Below are 17,488 nucleotides of genomic sequence, written 5' to 3' on the forward strand. Positions count from 1 at the left end.
ACTCTTTAACCAATTTGGGTTGCTTTAACAAAATACCATAAATTAAGTGCCCCATTAAACAACAGAAATTTATTTCTCTCAGTTCTGGAGGCTGAGAAGTCCAAGATCAAGGCAAAAGGAGACTTAGTGTCTGGTGAGAGTTTGCCATCTTTCTAGACAGCCACCTTTCTGATGTAACGCCTCAGGACTGAAGGATCAAGAGAGACTCCTAGGCTTCTTACAAGGGCACTAATCCCACCACAAGGGTTCCACTCTTCTGACCTAATCATTTCCCAACAGCCTCACTACCTAATAGTTTCACCTCTGGGAATCTGGATTTCAACATGTGGATTTAGGGAGCATACAAACATTCAGACCAATAGCAGTAGATATCTTTAAACTCAAAACCACCACTCACTCAGACAGGCCTCCACATTTATTTTAAATGGAGATGATATGAAACAATAGCCACACTGGTTATACATACCCAAGGTACCTGACGTTTGAACAGGATTTCACCTATTCCGGTACGGCAAGTAGACCAGTTTTAAAAGTGAGAACATGTAGTACATACTGCCTGAAGGTCATTGTGTGATTACCTAAAGTTGGCAGTTGAGATTAGAAAGAAAAAAAGAGAAGCAGATTTCAACTGTGGTTTGAAATGTTTTCTTTTGTTTTTAACTTGCATCAAATATAGTTTTCATTCTGTCTGCCCTCTGAGAGATAAGGATAAGAGGCTTATGGAAGCCTTCTGCTGTGAGACACTGACTGCGGGGGAAACTGGGTCTTGTTCTGATGGATGGGGCCATGTTCAGTAAATCTTTAATTCAATTTTCTTTTGATGGGTGGGGCTGTGTGCCCTCCCTGTTGTTTGACCTGAGACCAAACTATGGTGGGGGTAGTGAAGATAATGGGGACCTGTTTCCACACACTGTAGCACTCAGTGCCCCCAACCCTGCAGCAGGCTGCCGCAACCCTACGCCTCCACTGGAGACTCCTGGACACTCACAGGCAAGGCAAGTCTGGCTCAGTCTCTTGTGGGGTCACTGCTCCTTTCTCCTGGGTCCCCAGTCTTGTGTAAGTTCCGTAATCAAATCCTATTGGCCTCCAAAGTCAGATTCCTTGGGGGTTATCAATCCCTTTGCCAGATCCCCAGGTTGGAAAATCAGCTGTGCGTCCTAGAAATTTCTTAACAGTGTGAGAATTTCTTCGGTATAATTGTTCTGCAGTTTGTGGGTTGTCTGCTTGGCAGCTTTATGGTGGGTTTATTGGTTACCTCCTCCAAGAGGGTTTATGCCACAGGCTGTGTGAATAATCAAATGGATCGCATGGACCACAACCTTGTCTAACTCAGTGAAACCATGAGCCATGCCTTGTAGGGCTACCCAAGATGAACAGATCATGCTGGAGAGTTCTGACAAAATGTGGTCCCCTGGAGAAGGGAATGGCAAACCACTTCAGTATTGTTTTGAGAACCCCATAAACAGTATGAAAAGGCAAAAATATATGATCCTGAAAGATGAACTCCCCAGGTTGGTAGGTGCCTAGTATGCTACTGGAGAAGAATGAAAAAATGAATCCAGAAAGAATGAAGTGATAGAGCCAAAGTGAAAACAGCACCCAGTTGTGGATGTGACTGGTGATAGAAGTAAAGTCTGATGCTGTAAAGAAAAATCTTGCATAGGAACCTGGAATGTTAGGTGCATGAATCAAGGTAAATTAGAAGTGGTCAAACAAGAGATGGCAAGACTGAACATCAATATTTTAGTAATCAGCAAACTAAAATGGGTGAATTTAACTCAGATGACCATTATATCTACTATTGTGGGTAAGAATCACTTAGAAGAAATGGAATAGCCCTCATAGTCACAAAAGGGTCTGAAATGCAGTACTTGGGTGTAATCTGAAAAACTACAGAATGATCTCAGTTCATTTCTAAGGCAAGACATTCATTATCACAGTAATCCAAGTCTATGCTCCAACCAATAATGCTGAAGAAGCTGAAGTTGAATGGTTCTATGGTGACCTATAAGACCTTCTAGAACTAATACCAAAAAAAAAGATGTCCTTTTCACCATAGGGGACTGGAAAGCAAAAGTAGGATGTCAAGATATACCTGGAGTAACAGGTAAGTTTGGCCTTGGAGTACAAAATGAAGCAGGTCAAAGGCTAACAGAGTTTTGCCAAGAGAATGGACTGGTCACAGCAAGCACTCTCTTCCAAGAACACAAGAGATGACTCTACACATGGACATCACCAGATGGTCAATACCAAAATCAGATTGATTATATTGTTTGCAGCCAAAGATGGGCAAGCTCTATACAGTCAGCAAAAACAAGACCAGGAGCTGACTGTGGCTCAGATCATGAACTCCTTATTGCCAAATTCAGACTTAAATTGAAGAAACTAACCAATAGACCATTCAGGTATGACCTAAATCAAATCCCTTACAATTATACAGTGGAAGTGACAAATAGATTTAAGGGATTAGATCTAATAGACCAGAATACCTGAAGAAATATGGATGGAGGTTCATGATGTTGTACAGGAGGCAGGGATCAAGACCATCCCAAAGAAAAAGAAATACAAAAAGGCAAAACAGTTGTCTAAGGAGATCTTACAAATAGCTGAGAAAAGAAGAGAAGCTAAAGGCAAAGGAGAAAAGGAGAGATATACCCATTTGAATGCAGAGTTCCAAACAATAGGAAGGAGAGATAAGAAAGCCTTTCTCAGTGATCAGTGCAAAGAAATAGAGGAAAACAATGGAATGGGAAAGACTAGAGATCACTTCAGGAGAAGGCAATGGCACCCCACTCCACTACTCTTGCCTGGAAAATACCATGGATGGAGGAGCATGGTAGGCTGTGGTCCATGGGGTCTCGAAGAGTCAGACACGACTGAGCGACTTCACTTTCACTTTTCACTTTCATGCATTGGAGAAAGAAATGGCAACCCACTCCAGTGTTCTTGCCTGGAGAATTCCAGGGATGGGGGAGCCTGGTGGACTGCCTTCTATGGGGTCACACAGAGTTGGACACGACTGAAGTGACTTAGCAGCAGCAGCAGCAGGGATCACTTCAAGAAAATTAGAGATACCAAGGGACTATTTCATGCAAAGGAGGGCACAATAAAGTACAGAAGCAGTATGGACCTCACAGAAGCAAAAGATATTAAGAAGAGGTGGCAAGAATACACAGAAGAACTATACAAAAAAGATCGTCATGATGCAGAAACCATGATAGTGTGATCACTCACCTAGAGCCAGACATCCGGGATGCCAAATCAAGTGGGCCTTAGGAAGCATTGTTACAAACGAAGCTAGCGGAGGTGATGGAATTCCAGTAGAGCTATTTCAAATCCTAAAAGATGATGCTGTGAAAGTGCTGCACTCAATATGTCAGAACATTTGGAAAGTTCCATAGTGGCCACAGGACTTGAAAAGGTCAGTTTTCATTACAATCCCAAATAAAGGCAATGCCAAAGAATGTTAAAACTACTGCACAATTGTACTCATCTCAAACATTAGCAGAGTAATGCTCAAAATTCTCCAAGCCAGGCTTCAACAGTACATGAACCATGAGCTTCCAGATGTTCAAGCAGGATTTAGAAAAGGCAGAGGAACCAGAGATCAATTTGCCAACATCCGTTGGATCATCAATAAAGCAAAAGAATACCAGGAAAAATCTACTTCTGTTTTATTGACTATGCCAAAGTCTTTGACTGTGTGGATCACAACAAACTGTGGGAAATTCTTATAGAGGTGAGAATACCAGACCACCTGACCTGCCAGGTCAGGAAGCAATAGTTAGAACTGGACATGGAACAACAGACTGGTTCCATATTGGGAAAGGAGTACATCAAGGCTGTATATTGTCACACTGCTTATTAAACTTACATGCAGACTGCATCATGCAAAATGCCAGGCTGAAAGAAGCTCCAGCTGGAATCAAGATTGCTGGGAGAAATATCAATTACCTCCGATATGATATGCCATACCCTTATGGCAGAAAGTGAAGAAGAATTAAAAAGCCTCTTGATGAAAGTGAATGAAGAGAGTGAAAAAGCTGGCTTAAAATTCAGCATTCAAAAAATGAAGATCATGACATCCAGTCCTATCACTTCATGGCAAATAGATGGGGAAACAATGGAAACAGTAAGAGACTTTATTTTTCTTTGGCTCCAAAATCACTGCAGGTGGTGACTGCAGTCATGAAATTAAAAGATGCTTGCTCCTTGCAAGAAAAGTTATGACCAACCTACACAGTATATTAAAAAGCAGAGACATTATTTTGCCAACAAAGGTCCATCTAGTCAAAGCCATGGTTTTTCCAATAGTCATGTATGGATGTGAGAGTTGGACTATGAAGAAAGCTGAGCACTGAAGAATTGATGCATTTGAACTGTGGTGTTAGAGAAGACTCTTGAGAGTTCCTTGAGCTGCAAGGAGATCAAACCAGTCAATCCTAAAGGAAATCAGTCCTGAATATTCATTGGAAAGACTGATGCTGAAGATGAAGCTCCAATACTTTGGCCACCTGATGAGAAGAACTGACTCATTGGAAAAGACCCTGATGCTGGAAAAGATTGAGGGCATGAGGAGAAGGGGACGACAGAGGGTAAGATTGTTGGATGGCATCACTGGCTCATTGGACATGAGTTTGAGTAAGCTCTGGGAGTTGGTGATGGACGGGGAAGCCTGACGTGATGCAGCCCATGGGGTCAGGAAGAGTCATACATGACTGAGTGACTGAACTGAACTGAAAATATAGTTTATTTACAATGTTGTCTTAGTTTAAGGTGTAAAGCAAAGTGATTCTGTTGTACATATGTATGAATAAAAATATACATATTCTTTTCTTTACTTTCTCTTCTATTATAGGTTATTACAAGATATTGAATAGAGTTCCCTGTGCTATACTGCAGATCCTTGTTATTTATCTGTTTTATATATCATCATCATCATCATATAGTCCCTCAGTCATGTCTGACTTTGTGACCCCATGGTCTGCCAGACTCTTCAGTCCATGGGATTCTCCAGGCAAAAATACTTGAATGAGTTGCCAGTTCCTTCTCAGAAGTGTGTATATGTCAAGTCCAAATTCCTAACTTGTCCCTCCTGCCTTCCCCTTGACATGTTTTCTTTACATGTGGTTTTTGCCCCGTTGTCAAAAAGAAAGAAAGAAAGAAAAAATGTGAAGAAAAGGGGGAGAAAGAAGGATGGGGGAAGGAAAAAACAGGAAATTCAAAAAGAACAGGGATGGAGAGGAGGAAGAGGGAAAAGAGCTGAAAGGGTGGAAGCATCTAAGGTTCAGAAGTTTTACATCAAAATCCTTACTCAAAAATAACTTTGTAGGGTCAATAGAGCTCAGTTAAAATAACACCATGTATTGAATGTGTTTTTCTAAGGTGAGGCAGTCAGACCAGCAGTTATCTGCACTCCTTCTTACTTTTTCTTCTTTCTTTTATATAAATCTAGAAGGAAATAAGCCAACACAGATTTAGCTCCCAGATCCTAGTGGAACAACCACAGAAGAGAGCCATTCTCTCTTGAAGACAAAGGCTGGGAGAAATACAATAAAAATTCTAATCCTGAGACATGAAAGGGAGGGCACACTTATTACTTTTAAAAATGTATTTATTTATAATTGGAGGATTAATTACTTTACAATAATGTGTCAGTTTCTTCCATACATCAACATGCATCAGCTATAAGTATACACATGCCCCCTCCCTCTTGAACTTCCCTCGCAGGTCCCACCACCCCATCCCACCTCCCTAGGTCGTCAGAGCTCTGGTTTGAGTTCCGTGAGGCATACAGCAAATTCCCACTGGCGATATATCTCACATGCACTGGTATTAGTTCCATCTTTTGGCCCAGGTCTCTATGGGAAAGGATACCTTCACAGGCAAAAGCATGGTTGGGAGAAGCATTCTGATCACTTCCTCTCTCTGCCACATCTTCCTGGAGGGGAAACAAACCCTGCCCAAAAGAGCTGAGAACCAGGACATGAGGCTCTGACAACAGGGCTACTTCTGTCTTTTTGTTGCGTTTGCTTGTTTGTGTTCATTGGCCCAATAAATGCATTTGTTTTCTAAGGCGTGATGTTAAAGAAGTCTCCGTTCAAGAGAACCACGAGGGCAGGCTTGGAAGGACTCAGACAGGCTGTAAATAATTAATGCTGGCCAACAATCTGTCTCATCACAAGGGCTTTAGATCGGTCTGGTGACTGGTGCATTGAGAGAATAAGAACCAGAGCTATCAGGGCTAAGATGCTGCCTCCAATACTTGTGTTCATAACAAACTCCCCCATCAGAGGTTAGCCCACAAAAAGGGCTTCATCTAATTTTATAGTTGGAGAAATAAAGGCAAAAAAGAGAGAAAACTGCTTTCCCAAGGTCACATAATAAAGGTAATGCAGTTATGCATGTTCAGTCACTCAGGCACGTCCGACTCTTTGTAACCCTATGGCCTGTAGCCCTCCAGGCTCCTCTGCCCTTAGAATTCTCCAGGCTAGAATACTGGGGTGGGTTGCCATGCCTTGCTCCAGGGGATCTTCCTGACCCAGAGACTGGACACACATGTTTCTGGATCAGTTAGTACTTCTTGATGTCACTGGTTTTAACACAAGATAGGTTCTGAACAGTTTTCATTTGCCATTTTGGTATTATGGTAAAGTATATATGGTATCAAACTTAACATTTTAACCACTTGTAAGTGTATAGTTCAGTGGCATCGGGTACATTCACATAGCAATCATCACTACCATTCATGCCCCAACTTTTTCCATCTTCTCCGACATTAAACAGTAACTTCCCATCTCTCCTCCCTCTACCCCTGCCAACCACTTCTGAACATTCTTTTACAGCAAAAAGGAGTGTTGACTTTGACCTTGGTTTACAACCAGAAATGTAATTAGATGCAGGAGCAGGGTGAGGAGGGGGTAAATGTCAATTCAGCACTGACCGTCTTTGGTAGGAGACACCTGGGGAGTGTGCCGTGGTATGTGTGTGTGTGTCTTTAAAAGATTCTCCACCTCCCGGCCAGCCTCCTCACCGTTTGCCACTGGGTTTTGCAGCCTGCCGGTTGCCTCAGTCCAGGCTAGGAGCTGGCAATCTCCTTTGTAGTTTCAGGAGCAGTTTTGTTGCCATGGAGGCCACATTCTGATTTGCGCAATGTTAAGGTAATCCTTTGCTTTTAGTTTCAAAGATCTGCCCCAAAGATAGGCTGTTGCTCTTCTTCTGGAAAAGCCTGATTGGTAGGTTTCCTCCAAGCGCTCAGTCTGAAGTGCTTTATCCTATCCTCTCACCAACTTCAAAACTCAAGCTCTCCCAGGGCCTCTGGAAGGGAGTCTGGGGCTTCCATCGATTTCCACAAATGGCTGATCCTGGAGGTGGTGCTGTTTGCAATGGGACGCTTCACAATCAGCGTGCCGCCGACTGTCACGGGGGAAACTGCTGGAAGAACGGGGTGGTGAAAGAAGCTCAGGTAAGAGGCGATCCCTACCCCTTCATCTGAATGACCGGAACACTTCAATATTTTTCTGTAAAGCTCTTTGTAGCTGTCCTCGTTGAAAAGTCCTTGGCAGGAAGTGTTTTCCATGTTTGGAGTCTTCGCTTTGGCTCATTTCAAATGCTTGGCTACTAAAAAGTTTAGATGTGGGTTAAGGAGGGACTTTCTTCTCTATATAGGAGAGGAGACATGTAGATCCAAGAGCTTTCAACCCCTAATGTACAAACATCCCTACTAGACTGTTGTTTTCTCTCAAGCGTTTCAGGGAGCACAGTTGCAAAGGCTAAAATTCTTGTGCTGAATTTCGGTCCCTCAGAAAATCACAACAGACTGCCTTCACCATGCTTCATGAGAAATAAAAAAGGAAGTGAAAGTAAACACTGCTGAGATTATGTGGAGTGGGTGGTATTTTCCCCTGGTAGAGGAGCAATGCCTGTCTGCTTGAAAGGCGACTTCTTTTCGGGGTTCCGTGGGGCCTTGTCAGAACTCACAGCTTGATTTGGGGCCAAAGTCTTTCTTTGAAATTTGACATCACAAGCATTCCTTTTTATAAGACACTTCAGAAAGCGTGGCTTATTGTTACATGCTGCACACAGGAACCAAACAGACTTTGAATTGTTTTCCCCTGTGAGGCTTTAAAAAAAAAAATGCACTCCTGCTGTGGCAGAATGTTTGAGGGGAATGTGCTGAGGAGGAGGAGGAGGAACCCGAAAAATGTTGTCATCTTATTCAAAGAGGGAGCCAAGCCGGGTCTGCAAGCTACTTGTGAAAACAAGCAGGCAGTCCCCAGCTTCTCATTGGATGCCCAGCTCTGAGCCACAGGAGCAGCAGGGTGATCTCACCTGCTTGGGAGCAGATTAGCATAGGCAAACCAACAGCTTTTCTGAGAAGCTGGGTGGCAAGGAACCCACTCGGGAGAACTCGGGGGGAAGGAGGGGAAATCTGATGGTTCTAAGATCACCGGACAGGTGAGGCTGTTTGGAGGCCAGCCCACAATTCAGTGAATTAAATTCATGTGTCCAGTGGGACGAAAGAGGTGGAGAGGGGAACCGCTCTGGAGTCTGGGTCGTTTGTGAATAGGCTGTAGTCTCCAGAATGTGTTCCTCTCTCGACAAAAGACCTTACCCTAGCCTTGAAGTGCCTACTAAAATCCTCAGGTCTGTCCTCCTCCAGCTGACTACTGGGTCGGTCAAAAAGTTCATTCAGGTTTTTCCATGCTATCTTCCTGACAAACCTGAATGACCTTATTGGCCCTTCCAATATAATGTGAAGAAAAATTATTCAAGTCTCATTATTTGCATGAGAGGGATCATACTAATTCCCACCAACTTTTCATCACTGAATCAATTGAGATCACTACCACTCAAGACTCTCTTTGCCCCTAGAATGACTGTAACACTGACCCCTGACTTACTCACCTTCTGAACCATCCCAACCCCGAGGGCTCTCGTGTGGGCAGAAATGCCTTCAGGGAATTCCTCTCTCTGTCTCTACTTTATCTTAGTTTCTGTAACCACCCTCTAGTGTCTGAGGCTGGAGACTTAGCTAGGTGGTGACGACCACTCCTAAGTAAAAAGAAAAGCCAGAATCCAGATTTGTTACTAAGTGCTCCTACAAGACTGTAAAGAACTTTGAATTTACTGACACTTCCCTAAGAACAGCAGGAAATATTAGGGCAGCCACTGCCTTTTCCAACTGCTCTTTCTAAAGGAAGGAACATCCAGGACCTATTTGCTCAGATATATTTAGGTGTTACTAAGTTGAAATTGGCTTCCCCTGAGAGCTTCAATTATGGCTTAAAAAGTATGTTCCAGAAAGAAGAAACCCTGCTGAGTTCTTAGGGCAGTAGGGCAGACAAGGGTCTGTTTTCCCCTCTGTGGCTGTAGGTGTGGTTGCCTTTACCATCATGATCCTCAGTCACTGGTTTCAGTCCATTTCGCTTTGAGGACACCTTAAGCAAACTAAGTCTTGACCAAAAGGCTTGCACCTTGAACCCAGTCCTCACGGAACAAACTCACTCTTGGAACCCAGCCACCATGTTTGAAGGAAGCCAAAGCAGCTCAAGCCCAAGCAGAGAAAAACCAAGTAACCCAGGCAAGATGCAGTGCCAGCTGGTCACCCGCGTGAGTCAGCTGGCTCAGACGTGGGTGCCCCAGCCCTGGAGTCTGTCTGTTCCCATTGTACTTTGTGGAGTGGAGATGACCTGTCCCTATTGCTCCCAAGTTGCTTCAGTTGTGACCGACTTTGCAACCCCGTGGGCTGTGGCTGCCCCCCCCCCCCCCCCACCACCCACCCAGGCTCCTCTGTCCATGGGATTCTCCAGGCAAGAATACTGGAGTGAGTTGCCATTTCCTTCTCCATGTCCCCAACTGGCCCTGCTCAGATTACAGATTCTTGAGCAAACAAGTGGTCTTGTTGTAAGAATGGTGGCGATTTATTAAACAACAATAAACATGTAAGCACATGGGTATTCTATTTCTTTAAAATGCCTAGAAAAATCATTCTACAATCTTATTACAACCATTTTCAGTGCCTTCAATTTGAGGAAACAGTTTTGGTCATCAATAATTAGCAACGATTCCTTTTCCTAAGCTTTGTATTTTTATCTTGTTTTATTTTGTATTTTGCATAAGGTGAGTGTCTTATGAAAAATGCTCACTCTTACTCACTTAAGATGAGTATCTGGCTGGTAAAACCAAACACAGTGAACTCATAGGTCACCAATGCAAAAGCACAATCATTTAAATGCTGTCAAACTCAAAGTGTAATTATTCAACCTAAGGAGGTCTGTAACTTGCTCCCTTATCTATGAGGAAATAGCAGGCAAAGAAGGATGCGTGTGTTCAGGTTTAGCCGTTTTGTTAATTGAAAGAATATATATTTTAAAGTATATTTAATATCTTCCAATTATAAATTAATTTTATCTATTGGTTAAAGTTTCCTAGAAAATTATTCTCTTTAGAAACACAAGTAGAAGTAGATTGACGTTAACCTAATTATTCTCAAGGAATCCACTACATTTATTTTGAAATACACTTGTTTTAATCTTCCTACTCAGTATTGTTATCTCTTCGTTGGCCTGAACTAATGTTGTTTTACTGAAATTCTAAAGTATGCCGACCCATAAATTCATGTGGGAAGTTGTTGCCACCATATTATTGATAGAAAGTCATTGGGCCATTAATTCACAAATTAAACACTTGGAAACAAACACTATGAGCACAGCTCAGAGAAATATTCAAAACTGTTCTCCATAATTGACTTCATCCATCACAATTCTTTCTAAATAATGTTTCGCTCAAACGCTTTCCACTTTGTAGATCATTTGATTACAGCAGAGGTTGAGATGACAAATACCCAGCAGGCTGGCAAGGCCTGGTGTGGACCACAGAAAGCGGTCAGCGTGGATTAGGGCTTCCCAGGTGGCTCAAGGGTAAAGAGTCTGCCTGCCAAGCGGGAGACGCAGGAGACGCACAATCAGTATTTGGATAAGCAAGATCCCCTGGAGAAGGAAGGAGCAACCCACTCCAGTATTCTTGCTTGGAAAAATCCATGGGCAGAGGAGCCTGGTAGGTTACAATCCATGGGGTTGCAAAGAGTCAGACACTACTTAGCAACTAGACAACGGTAACAAAGCACGTGTTTACCTGAGTAGAGCAAACCGACTCAGGTAACAACAACAACTACTCAGGGCAGTGTTGTATTGACAGATTTTATGATTTTCAAAAGAAGCTGGAAATCCAGATGGGGGAGGGGGGGAAGAGAATATCCTAATTTTTAAGTATTGTCATTTAATCCTTCAAAAGGCCAATAGTGTAGATTTCAAGGAGACTTTGCTACCAGCCACAAATCTGTAATCTCTGAACTATTGTTGTTTAGTCATTAAGTTCTGTCCGATTCCTTGTGACCCCATGGACTATAGCCCACCAGACTCCTGCATCCATGGGATTTTCCCAGCAAGAATGCTAGAGTGGGTTGCCATTTCCTTCTCCAGGGGATCTTCCAGACCCAGGGATCGAAACTGCATGTCCCACATCTCCAGCATTCAAGGCAGATTCTTTACCGCTGAGCAGCCAGGGAAGTCCTTCTGAGCTACAGGATGAGAAAAATAAGAAATCATAAATAGAGTGATTCAGGGAACTTGGATCTTCTTAATGTAGACTTATTTTATATTTTAAAAAGCAATAGATGTATCTTCTTAATTTTCTTGAGTTGTTATATTAATACATGTTCCTGGAGTGTGCAGGTTTGAGGAACAACCCTGACTCAACCATGTATACTGGGTTTCCCAGACAGACCCTGAAGTCAAATATTAGGTGTCAAGAAGTCACAGAACTGACACCATTTTACTGCTCAATCTTCCTCTCTCAAACTTTATAGGAAGTGACATACAAACCTTTTGTTAGACAGTGCACTCATATATCTTGGTGACCATTATTATTCTCTAGCTATGATATAACTGGGTTTTCACAAGTTGCCCAGGAAAACAGCTTTGTGTAAATATGATTATCCTGTCAACTACATGTTATACCTGACTTATTTCCATTGCCAAGTAGAGCTTTTCCTTTGGGAAATCAAGGATCCTTTGGGAAGCTAATAGATATTTTCTGTATTGCAGAATTTTCCATATAGAAGGTTCATGTGTTCCTAGACTTTCTCGGGTCCCCAGATTAAGAAGCTTAACTCTCACCCCGGTCAGAAAAACCAACAAACCCGTCTTTCCAGAGAAGTCAAGGTAAAGGGATTCATAAATTGACTTACCAAGGAGAAAACACACACACACACACACACACACACACACATATAAGCCAAAGTGATTCAACAAGACCACTTGTTATTAATCTATTTAAAAACTTTATATTAGAATTTTGTACCCCACTTTTTAATACTATTTTCAAAATATTTCTTTTACTATAAAACTATGTTTATATCCTGCCTTAAAGCCTTGAGTGAAAATGAACTCTCCAGGGAGATATTTCTTTTCTGGTGGCTTTTCACAACCAAGCACCCCTCAGGATTTCCCAGGGAACCACTTAAGGAAGAATGATAGCAGGAAAACGAGCTTTGACATCAGCTAGAATTGGGTTTGAGTACTAGTTTGACCCTTACTAGCTGTGCCTCATTGGAACAGTAGCTTCATGTCTCTGATCCACATCTCATAAGGCAATGGTGAAGATTTGATGAGATACTGTATGCAAGGCTCTCCTCATGTGTACCCGGCAATAAACGGTAGCTATTATCTGTGGAAGTTAGCCTACAGCTATCTCTAACTCCTCTTCTGCTATTTTAAGAATGTTCAATACAATGCCTGGCATGCAACAGATGCTCAATAAATGATAGTCTTATGCCTTGAATTCCCTTATCCAGTGGTGGCTTTATTTTACTTGGTCTGTCAGCAGCACCTGACACAAATAATCATTCCTCCTCCTTCAAGCACTTTGTTCTCTTGGCTTCCAGGTTATGACCCTCTTATATCACCAGCTCTTCCTTTGCAGTGTCTATTTCTGGCTTTACTCGTCTCCTTGACCTTTAAACAGTGGAGTGACCCAAGGCTCAGTCCTTGTACCCCTTCTCTTTCCTAACTGTAAATATTTCCTGATTGGACCTTGCCCCATCACTATACGAACATCACTATACATGTTTATGTATTTTGCATACATATGCCATTTCCAATGGCTTACTTGATATTTCACTTGGAGGACCAAAGGCATCTCCAACTTAACATGCCTAAACTGAGCCCCTGATACCCCCTCTATCCCAAACAGGCTTCCTTTAGAGTCTTTCCCATTGCAGAAAATGACAACTCTATTCTTCCAGTGGCTCAAAACAAAAACATGGCATCGTTCATGACTTTTTCATTCTACATTGAACAAGTCAGCAAATTCATGATCCTCCCTTCACAGGATATCCAGAATCTGACCACTCCTCACCTCCCCACAGTAACCTCTCAGGTCTCAGCCTCCACAGTCTCTCACCTTGATGGTTTTGGAAGCCTCATCCTTTTTCCCCATTCCTGGCTATCTGCCACTGAATAACCACCCATACCAAGACAGTGACACTGAACAACAACCGTTTCATTATGATCATGGACTCTGCTGGGTAGGAAAACACCCCGCAGAGATAGTTCTTCCCTGTTCCGTGATACCTAGGACTTCAATTAGCTGGACCTAGAACAGCTGAGCTTGGAGAACTCGCCTGCAAGATGGAGTCCTCACTCCGATGCCCCATGCAGTCTGAGATGGCTGAGAAACAGGGCAAGCCAAGACTGTGGGCTGGATCGCCCTTATGTCCCCACCAGCAGGGAGGGCTCCAAGAATTTTCTCATAAGTGAAGCAGAACTCTCACGGCCTACTGTACCCTAGCCTCAGAGGGCAGCCTCATGAACACCTGTTGAAGCAGTCACAAGCCCACCAGGTTCAAGCACAGTCTTTGAGAATAAACAGGCATATAATGCCTACTTAGATTTTTACCAAAAGTAAAGACGTAAATTTAAGAACAGCAAGTCGATGATGTTGTTACTGTATTTGTTATGAGGCTACTTTGATTGAGGCAGCCTGTCTTTATTATGCAAGACTCTTGTAAGTGTAGAGATTTTTTTTTTTCAATTGCATTGTATTTTTTTTCATCGGTGTTATAAATGAAGACAGAACAAAGTAGAATGCTTTGTGATGTCGTATGGCAATTGCATTTTTTCTCTTCCAAAGCTCTGGGTAAAAATGTACTAGATTTGTAATTAAAGTCTCTTTTAAAAGCAAAAGCAAACAAATTTTAAAAAAAAAAACCACCTACTTCTCAATGGAAAGATGATTAAAAAACTTATAGACATCTTTTAAATTTCATACCCTGCTTCCACCTTGCTCCCCCTCCACTACCACCAGCAAGACTGCTCTCAATACAGCAGCAGAATGATCCTGTTGAAATGACATCAAGAGCTCACTCTTCTGCCCAAATCCTCCCCGTGGGCCCCATTTCACTCAGAGTGAAAGCTGAGAGCCTTACAATGAGCACAGGTGCCACGGGCTCTCTGATCCATCCACGACTCAGCTCCTTCCCCTTTCTGGGTGCTTGGGTGCTTTCTGCTTTCTGGGTGCTTGTGCTCAGTCACACCTGAGCCAGGAGCCCAGGATCCACCCACCTGGGGATATCTCCACATCCTCTCCCATTTACACTTCCCAGAAACCCACGTGACGGTACCTCCCTCCTTTCAAGTCAAATGCTACTCCCAATCCTATCAAAATTGCAGAACTCCTTGCTTCCTGCCTCCCTTAACTGCTTGTTTTCTTTAGGACTTAACACCATCTGCACATACACACACAGATTTATTTCCTCTGTATTTGCCTTTCTCTGGTTCTAGAATGGGAGCTCAGCTCTGGCTGAGATTTCCATCTTACTCACTGCTGTATCCCCGGAAACCTCGACCAGAGCCAGTACACAGTAGGTGCTCAATAATGGTTGCATGGTGATTAAAGACCTGATTTCAGCTTTTTTTATTTCCTTTGCCATTTGCTGGTTCTTTAAAAGATGGAAAAGGCCCCACCCATATGACACATAGTCTACTTTGTAGGTTTTGTAATAATAACCTCTTATTAATTAGTTACTAATTTAATTATTAGTAATTAATTAGTATTGAAAGGTTTCTTATCCTTTGTTGGAGAACATGACTACTGTTTACTTCCCTCTTTTTAAAAATCAGTAGATAGCTAGATTATTTTGTGTGACCAGATCACTACATACTTTTATGTCGATATCCAAATATTAAGTATACTCTAAGCCTGTGGTTAGGGAACACCCTTTCAGCAAGCAGAACTTTTTAAAGGAAATTAAAATAGAAATAAATATTATTAATTTATCCTGATGATTCTACTACCTCTTAATAGAAGATGAAATATGCCTGGATTAGAGGGAAAATGACTAATACCTCAGGGTATAGAGACCTGTTATCTGGTTTTAATAAAAATTCTGCATTCTCAGGATCACATAGCCAAGAAAAGTCAGAATAACCTGCTTTCCCATTCATGACCCTGTATATGAGATGATTTTAAAAATTTAATTTAACAAATTTTGCATCACACTGTATGCTAGGAACTTTCTAAATACAAGCTTATTTGATTCTCAGAACCTTATGAACTTAATTATGCAAAGCATTTTTTATATTATAGAAAAGTTAAGTAAACTTGCCTAAGATTAAACCTCCTGTTAGTGGAGACTGGCCCCAGGGTCTGTGTTTTTAATCACTAGGGAAAACAAAAAAAGAGAGAGAAAAGCTTTTTCTTTAAAGTCTTTTTTCTTTTCTTTTTTTTTTTTTTGTGAATAATTTCAAACTTACAGAAAATTAAGAGTTCTGCAATGAATACTCATATACCTACCACATAGAATCTGCGATTAACATTTTTCTATATTTCTTTTACCACACTTTTTTCTGTCTGCACATCCCTCTACCCAGCCATTAATCCATATGTTTGATGCATTTCAAAGAAAGTTGTAGAATCAGCACATCCCAACCCTAAGTATTAGCCGGACTTCAATATTTGTCCATAACTCTTTTTTTTTCTTCTTTTGAGGCAAAATTTACATTGAATTTTGGCTTACATCACATTTTGATTTCTCTTGTTGGAAAGAGTTTCATAATGTAGTTTTGACTGTAGCAAGATTTATAAAAACCACTCACTTGACACTGGAAAGCTTAACCCCTGGACAAAAAAACTGAGTGGTGTGTAAATTCACATCTAGTGAGATGAAAGATGGGCTTTCCAGGTGGCGCTATTGGTAAAGAACATGCCTGCTAATGCAACAGACATAAGAGATGCAGGTTTGATCACTAGGTCAGGAAGATCCCCTGGAGGAGGGCATGGCAACCCCCTCCAGTGTCCTTGCCTGGGAAATCCCATGGACAGAGAAGCCTGGTAGGTAGGAGAGAGAAGCCACAGTCAGTAGGGTTGCAAAGAGTCAGACACAACTGAAGCGACTTAGCCCAGCACAGCAGAGATGAAATAAAGACTCAGCAGAGACTGTCCCTCTTGAGAAACTCCCCTGCTATACATCTGTAATTCTGCAGGGATCAAGAGCCATTTCCTTTTTTATTTTTTTTTTCTTTAGTATAATCCAGCTAACAGGAAAGGAACTTAGTATAGAAATTCTTACAATTCCATTCCATGCCCTGTCTTTCTTGCATGTGGAGGAATGAATTTCAACAAAGTTAAGTGGCTGTCTCAGACGTCACACCAGTGTAAGATGCCCTCATCATTCTAGTCTCTTGATATCTCAACCAAGGACCTTTCTGGAAAGGTCCATTTTATTGGAAACCTCCCACCTGTGAAAGTAAACAGCCAGGGAGTAAGGTATTTGATGATTCATAGTGGTACCAGCTATTGCAAATTCTTTAGCTTTGACTTCAAAATTGATGCTGCAAAATTGCATTTGTCTCATGTAAGATGTAAAGACCTCTTTTTTTCCTATTTCCCAAAATAAAAGACACATGGAGGGAGCCTCTTTCTTTGTGTATCTTAGAAAAAATATGTCAGAAAAATCAATGTTTATTTAGAGTTAATGATTGCTGCCACACACAAGATCCCACCAAATGTTTATACTTTTTGAAATATTGTTAATTCTCACCTGTCACTTTCAAATTTCATATATAAGGATCCAAGATTCAAAGAAGTCAGATAATCACCCACATGGAAGGCAAGTAGTAGGAGGCTAGTAAGACCCCTTTTATCACATAAGGGCTTCCCAGTTGGCACTACTGGTAAAGAAGCTGCCAGCCAATGCAGGAGACATAAGAGAGGCAGGTTTGATCCCTGGGTTGGGAAGATCCCCTGGAGGAGGGCATGACAACCCACTCCAGTACTCTTGCCCTCTTGCCTGGAGAATTCCATGGACAGAGGAGCCTGGTGGGCTATGGTCCACAGGGTCACAAAGAGTCAGGCATGACTAAAGTAACTTAGTGTACATGCATGTAATATCACATAAACTGCTGCCACATCTCACAGCCCTCCTGTT

The 17,488-nt window shown here is 42.0% G+C and overlaps 1 protein-coding gene across 2 annotated transcripts in view; it reads left to right on the plus strand.

Moving 5' to 3' along the window:
- Window positions 1–7,035: 7,035 nt before the first annotated feature.
- Window positions 7,036–17,488, plus strand: part of SPTLC3 (serine palmitoyltransferase long chain base subunit 3) — a 155,973-nt gene continuing 145,520 nt past the window's right edge. The window contains exon 1 of one of the 2 annotated variants that reach the window (XM_020892013.2): window positions 7,036–7,465. In XM_020892013.2, the coding sequence (XP_020747672.2) occupies window positions 7,355–7,465 (111 nt within the window). In that variant the 5' untranslated portion in view covers window positions 7,036–7,354. The remainder of the gene's footprint in view (window positions 7,466–17,488) is intronic. The other variant, XM_070471898.1, reaches the window with a different exon arrangement.

This window comes from Odocoileus virginianus, chromosome 9 (assembly GCF_023699985.2).
Source record: "Odocoileus virginianus isolate 20LAN1187 ecotype Illinois chromosome 9, Ovbor_1.2, whole genome shotgun sequence".
In the NCBI taxonomy this organism is placed as follows: Eukaryota; Metazoa; Chordata; class Mammalia; order Artiodactyla; family Cervidae; genus Odocoileus; species Odocoileus virginianus.